Source organism: Microtus ochrogaster, chromosome 1, assembly GCF_000317375.1.
Source record: "Microtus ochrogaster isolate Prairie Vole_2 chromosome 1, MicOch1.0, whole genome shotgun sequence".
NCBI lineage: Eukaryota > Metazoa > Chordata > Mammalia > Rodentia > Cricetidae > Microtus > Microtus ochrogaster.
In genome coordinates, this window is record NC_022009.1 from 94,525,898 (window position 1) to 94,532,311 (window position 6,414).

General features: G+C 40.3%; 1 protein-coding gene across 3 annotated transcripts in view; it reads right to left on the reverse strand.

Moving 5' to 3' along the window:
- Positions 1-6,406, reverse strand: part of Sclt1 (sodium channel and clathrin linker 1) — a 122,195-nt gene extending 115,789 nt beyond the window's left edge. Inside the window, exons 1-2 of one of the 3 annotated variants that reach the window (XM_026782922.1) lie at positions 5,998-6,406; positions 975-1,042 (exon numbers count right to left, since the gene is read on the reverse strand). In XM_026782922.1, coding sequence (XP_026638723.1) covers positions 975-1,042; positions 5,998-6,031 — 102 coding nt within the window. In that variant the 5' untranslated portion in view covers positions 6,032-6,406. The remainder of the gene's footprint in view (positions 1-974; positions 1,043-5,997) is intronic. The other 2 variants (XM_026782924.1, XM_005343937.2) reach the window with 2 other exon arrangements.
- Between the last annotated feature and the right edge of the window lie 8 nt (positions 6,407-6,414).

Below are 6,414 nucleotides of genomic sequence, written 5' to 3' on the forward strand. Positions count from 1 at the left end.
TGGGCCAAGCAGTGATTAAAAGAATACAGTGTCTGTGTAATTATTTCGTGGCATAAGCTAGCCAGGTGGCTGGGGTGCTGGGGACGCAACCCCTCGGCTCCTATTTCAACATGATAAGGGGAGATGTGTCCCTCACTGATTTGCTACCTTGAGTTTTTCAATAATTACAATCGTGATGCGTAATACAGACACCTCTGATGGTTGTCTTGCAGCCATTGCTGTGTTACTGGTAAAAACACATTCAGGATCAAACCAGCTATAGCTTCCAGCAGATGTGCTGCAGTAATGTCCACAGAACTGCTGGAGCTTCAAAAATCTGTCTTTGCTGCTGTTACCACTTAAATGAGCTTTCAGACCTATGTTGTAAGATATTTATCAGAATAAATTCACCTTGCTGATAAAATCTAAAATTAAAGTAAATCTAAAAGTAAATAACACCTCAGGAAGGAAACATTAAAAATCAATGTATATTATTATCTGTGTTAGTTAATGTCTCAGTCATAATTTCTGGTTTTTTTTTAATTGGGGATATAGGAATCAAACTCAGGGCCTTATACATGCAGGACACTTAGCTAGCATTCACAGGGTTTTCAATATCATAATTTGTAAGAACTGAAACAGTTATACACATCTTGAGAAATCATTTTAATACGTTTCAAAGCGTGAATGAATTCCCATTTTGGACCTCAGATACTTTAACATATATAACATTAGCTCCAAAGATAGAAAAAAAAAAAGCAATTTCTATGGACAAAGAACTTACTATATACAGTTAGCAAAATCAAAATTTCCTGTACAAGACTCAAAGCTATAAGCAAAATTTTAAAGATTACAGGCAATATCAAATGTTAACAATTCTAAGTAGAATTTATATTGAGGATTTGTATTGACTGCAATCAATAATTCATAAGGAAGTAGATATATTTACAACCAAATTTCAATCTAGTTTGTTACACTTTAATCATTCCACATACCTGCACAGTTGGGTCTTGGAAAATATGTTCAATTTGATACTGCCTAAGAATATGACTTAGGGTATCATCTGGAATAAAGGAGAAAACCAATTTCAGTAAGTCTATTTGGCAAAACAAAGAAAACAGCAGCTACTATCTAAGGTAGCCAATGAAAGATTTCTAGTCTCTGAGATTGAGTCTCATAAGATGAATCATCAATTTCAGCACATCATTTTGGTATGTAAAATTAGGTATTTTTAATATTCATGAGCCAAATAATAACTCCCGAATGAATACAGAACAGCTACAAAGAACTAATCTTTTCCTTTATAAGTTTGAATTATCAGTCTCTTCTGGCAGAAGTGGAAACATATTCTCCATTGTTTTTTGTTCCCACTTCTAACACTAAAAAGGATTGGGAAGGTACACATCATATCTATCTTCTCTATTTCCTTCCTTCATTTTTGAAGACAGGGTTCCACTCAGGCTAATCTAGAATTCACATGTAGCCCAGGTTGGCCTGTCTCACGGGAATCTTCCTGTCTTTGCCTTCTGGGTGAGGAGAAATTGTTGGATACAGAATCCAATTTCAATGGGAATGCCATGAGACCATGAAAAAGATGGTCCAGAATTAAGCTGAGCTTTCACTACTGTGCCACATCTGTATTCACATCAGGAAAAGACTGGGAAAGCAACATGGCTCAGCAGATAGAAGCACCTGTCATCCAAGCTAGACAACGTGAGTTCAATCTCTAGAATCACTCCCTTCTGTTGTACTCTGGCTTCTGCCTACACTGTGTAGGTACACAGGTATGGATGCCCGTGCGCACATGCAATCATTCACCCCACGCCATCCATGTGTCCAAGAACATGCACAAATAAATAAAAAAAAATTAAGAGGGGCTAGAGAAATCATTCAGCAATTACAGCACTAGCTGTTCTTCTAGAGAATCCAAATTCAATTCCCAGCACACTTATGGTAGCTCACAACTGTAACACCAGCCTCAGGGAATTCAACACTCTTTTGGTCTCTACCAGCAATATACACATGGCTAAACAAAACTTGCCAATTAAAAGGTATTTAGAATTCATAACTATAATGATACACACTTACCCATACATGTTAATAAGTTAGGATCAAAGGGGTACTCCAGAACTGGGCAGGGGTAGATGGAGAAATGGGGTACCTTTTTGTTTACGGATCTAGGTCAAGCAGACAACTAAGGGAAATTAATTTAAACTCATTCACTAAAATCAATTAATTACAAGTGAACTGTAGACATAAATATAAAATAATAAATTGGTAGAAAAGAACCAAGAAACACTTCTATAAACTTAAGACTTAAGGTTATATAATTAATTCAAAAAAAAAAGAAACAAATATTTGAGGTGGTTTGAATGAGAATGCCCCCACAGGCTGACAGGATCTGTAGCCTTGTTTGAGGTGTGTCACTGGGACGGGCTCTGAGCTATTCCTATTAGTGGGCTCTGTGTGTCTGTCTGTCTGTCTTGTGCTTGTTGATAAAGATGTGCACTCTCAGCTACTGCTCTAGCACCATGATTGCCGGCTGCCAGGTTCCTCACCATGCTAGTTATAACCCTCTGAGACCGTAAAGCCCCATAAACCATCTCTTCTATACACTGCCTTGGTCATGGTGTCACATCCAAGCAAATATGAAAATAAGACAACATTTAAAATAAAAATACCAACAAACTGGACTACATTATACCACACTTATTAAAAAGAACATTAAGAAAATAAAAGCACAACATAAACAGAAAACATTTCTAAGATCTATAATGGTCAAAGATAGTGTATCAAGAATAAATAACTTCTAATCAGCTGAGAAACAGAAAAAAAAGATTCAGTATACAAAAAATATTCTGAAGAGTTCAACTAATAGCTCAGTAGACACTGGGAAAGTATAAATTAACACTAGCACAAATTAAAATTCAAGACTGTGCAAATAGGGGCTAACAGGGGAGATGGCTCAGTCAGTAAAGTGTTTGTCTTTCAGGCTAGAGACTTGAGTTCAATACACACAGTCCACATAAGAAAAGCAGGACTTGGTGAAACACCCTTGTAATTTCAGGGTTGGGGAGGTGGAGACGGAAAATCCCTGGACTTCCTAACCAATCAGCCTAGGCAATTTGGCAAGTCCTAGTCCAGTCAGAGAATTTGTCTTAAAAAAGAAAGAAAAAAGATAGGAAGAAAGACAGAAAGAGAGAGACAGAGAAGAAGGGAGGGAGGGGAGAGGAGAGAAGAGGGAGGGAACATCAGAGGATAGCATCCTCTGGCCTCCAAAGCACAGCTCTGCAACCTCACAGAGAATTTCCATACATTGCTGATGGGAGTTTAAAATCAATAAACTTTAAAATTAAATATAAACACAATTCTTGCAGTATAACCAAACAAAATGCATGTAACTGGGCACAAGAACCATAATAACAACAAAAAAGTAACAGTAGTATTCCTAGTGGCCCATTAGCTGGAACTATCTCAGATAGCCACCAAAACAATAGAAAAGTGATGAATTAAAAACGGCCAATTTTTGTGTGTATGCAATTAAAATGAACTAATTCTAGTATATATGATGATACAGATAAATTTAACAATATCATGAATGATGACGCACAGAGGAATACATGGCTCATGATCTTACTTTTTAAAACTAAAACACACGATAAACAAAATTAAGGAATAAAATTAAAGAGAGTGGTTATCTTTCACTATTTTTGAGGAAGAGGAGGGATTAAGTTTTTTGAAGTCCTAGCCATTCCCATTTCTTGACCTGAATTGTATTACAAGAATTTTTCACTTTGCAATGATGTACTTGGCTTATTTGTTTTCTTTTGTGTATGTTATGAATGCACATAAATATGCAAATGTGCTAACCAGTTGCTTTTATAAATTTTAGAGACATTGGTGGTATCATGTAATACTAAAGTTTATTTGTTTTTTTTTTTGTTTTTGTTTTTTTGGTTTTTTTCGAAACAGGGTTTCTCTGTGGTTTTGGAACCTGTCCTGGAACTAGCTCTGTAGACCAGGCTGGTCTCAAACTCACAGAGATCCGCCTGCCTCTGCCTCTCGAGTGCTGGGATTAAAGGCGTGCGCCACCAAAACCCGGCAATACTAAAGTTTATTAATGTATCACTTTCTTTTAGTAAAATTCAGATCTACTAAAGAAATCCTCTTGTACATAAGAAGATGCAAACTAAAGGATTTTTGAAAAAAAATATTTATTGTATCTTGTTTGAGGCCAGATCTTCTCAGAACAAAACAAACAAAAACAAATGGAAGCCGTGAGAAGTAAATCAGATTGGCAGACGCCGATGTAGAAGAGCACAGACAGATGGGAGGTTGGACAGCATCATCTGCATCCCAGCAGGTGCTGAGGCGAGAAGGACAAACCACACCTTTACCTAGCACACAGGCTGTCAGCGCTTCATACCAACCTTACAGTTAATTCCATGCTCCTTTTCCTGAATACACAAATTTCGAGAATGCTTTCTGTTTGATAATTTCTGCTTCCACTCACCTGTCTTTTAATAAACTACTATTCAGTTTTCAATTCAAAATAAATTCTCTTACTTAGGGTTGCTAGTATTTGGAACTCAATTTTTATCTAAGAATTATGGTGCTTTTTTTCTTTTTCTAAAAGTCATCTTCTAAAATTCAGATATCCCACCACCAAGCAAAACTCACTCAAGCAATTCCTGTCTCACATCAGATTGTGGCCATACTTATGGATCTTTATAGAATGAGGCTTTTCCCACTTCAAACCTATGAAATGACGCTATTATTGTAGTGTCGTGGTGTGTGTGTAGAGGAGAGGGGAGGGAAGAAGAGAGAGAAAGAGAGAGAGAGAGAGAAAGGGAGAGAGAGAGAGAAGACCATTTAACATATACTAGTTACCATGCCAAGGGCTTCATCTGTATCGTTCCAATTAAGTCCCACAACTCTGCACAGTGAGGGTGTTCTTATTCACGAGTGAAAAACAATGGAAACCAAACCAAAGGCACAAACCGGAGGTCAAGGATTTTGCCCAGGATCAAACTTAGGAAGTATGAGAGCTAGGTAATATACTTACAGACACAAATATAGAGATTATGTTCTTAACCTCTGGTCTATGATGCAACACCCGGGTTGCTCCCGTCATTTTTTCAAATCTCCCAGTCTTCAATCTTTACATCCATCCTCCTTAGGCCACTTCTTACCTATGATGACCGTAGCTAACTGAACTGTACTCCTCTATAAACCTCTCTACCCTGTTCAAGGCAACCTTGCTGCCTTTAAACACAGCAGACTTCCAGTCCCTTCAACGCGGCAAATACTTGGGATACCTAAGCCGTCCTGCTCAGTAAACACACATTGATGTCAACTCTGTCCAAACGGCATGCCCTCTGGCCACGGTTTAATAACGGCGTAGTGGTCAATGTTTGTTCAGCGCCAGGTGTCAGACGCTATTCTCCCTTACATCCCAATATTTACCCAATAATTCCATCAACTCTCCTTGGTAACTGATGCAAACGAGCCAGCAGCTGCTGCCGCGTCCGTGTGTTTATGGGATTTATGTTATCTCCCTCTGCCAATTACGCGCTGGGAGAACAAGAATATCTTCACCCCGACATCAGCTATGTTTGTTTAGCCCTTGGCACGTAATAAAACAGCAGCTCAACACACATCTTTTAAACTAACGACCAGAGCAATGCCTGCAGGTCCTTTACTGCAGACTTGGAAACTCTTCCTGGCCCATCAGCGCAGTGTTTCTTCGAGCACAAGAGAAGCAGCACAAACCTATTTCGGATCTAGCCGACTACTATGCACGCTTAAGGAATGGACGCGTATTTACCAGCTGTTCTGCTTCGCTAAGTACATACATAATCTCATGTGCATCACCGAGCATTTTGTGAAGCGGACCACTTTGCCGTTTTCACATATTTCCACGCTGGGATCCAACCACAACCAAAACATATTAGTAGGTCAACGACAGCGACATTGCACCTTACAGATGAATTTGCCATCAGGGAATAGGGCGCTTACTTTGGTCTCTCAGTAAGTCGAATTCTGTGGCCATTTCGAGATTTTACTTTGGAGTTTTCATCACCTTTACCGATTCCTCGCGGGGGTGGGGAGGAGAGTAAGATTTTTTTTTTAAACAAACAAACATAAAAACAGCCCCCCCGCTGTGAGGGCAAAGGAAAAGCTAAGGGGTCGCCGGGGCAGCCGAGCCCTGGCGCGGAGGCATCAGCATCCCACTCACGCGGCGGCGCAGCCCGGCCCGCAGCTCCGCCGAAGGCAGGCGACGCGCGTCAGAGTCCGCTCGCTCGGCCGGACCCGGGCGGGGGAAGGGGCGGTGGGGCGGCCGGAGGGCGACGTGGGCACCGCCGGGCTCGGCCGCCGCGTCTCCGCGGGGCTGAGGGGCGACGCCAGGACCGCGGGGAAGCCCGAGCAGCCGCC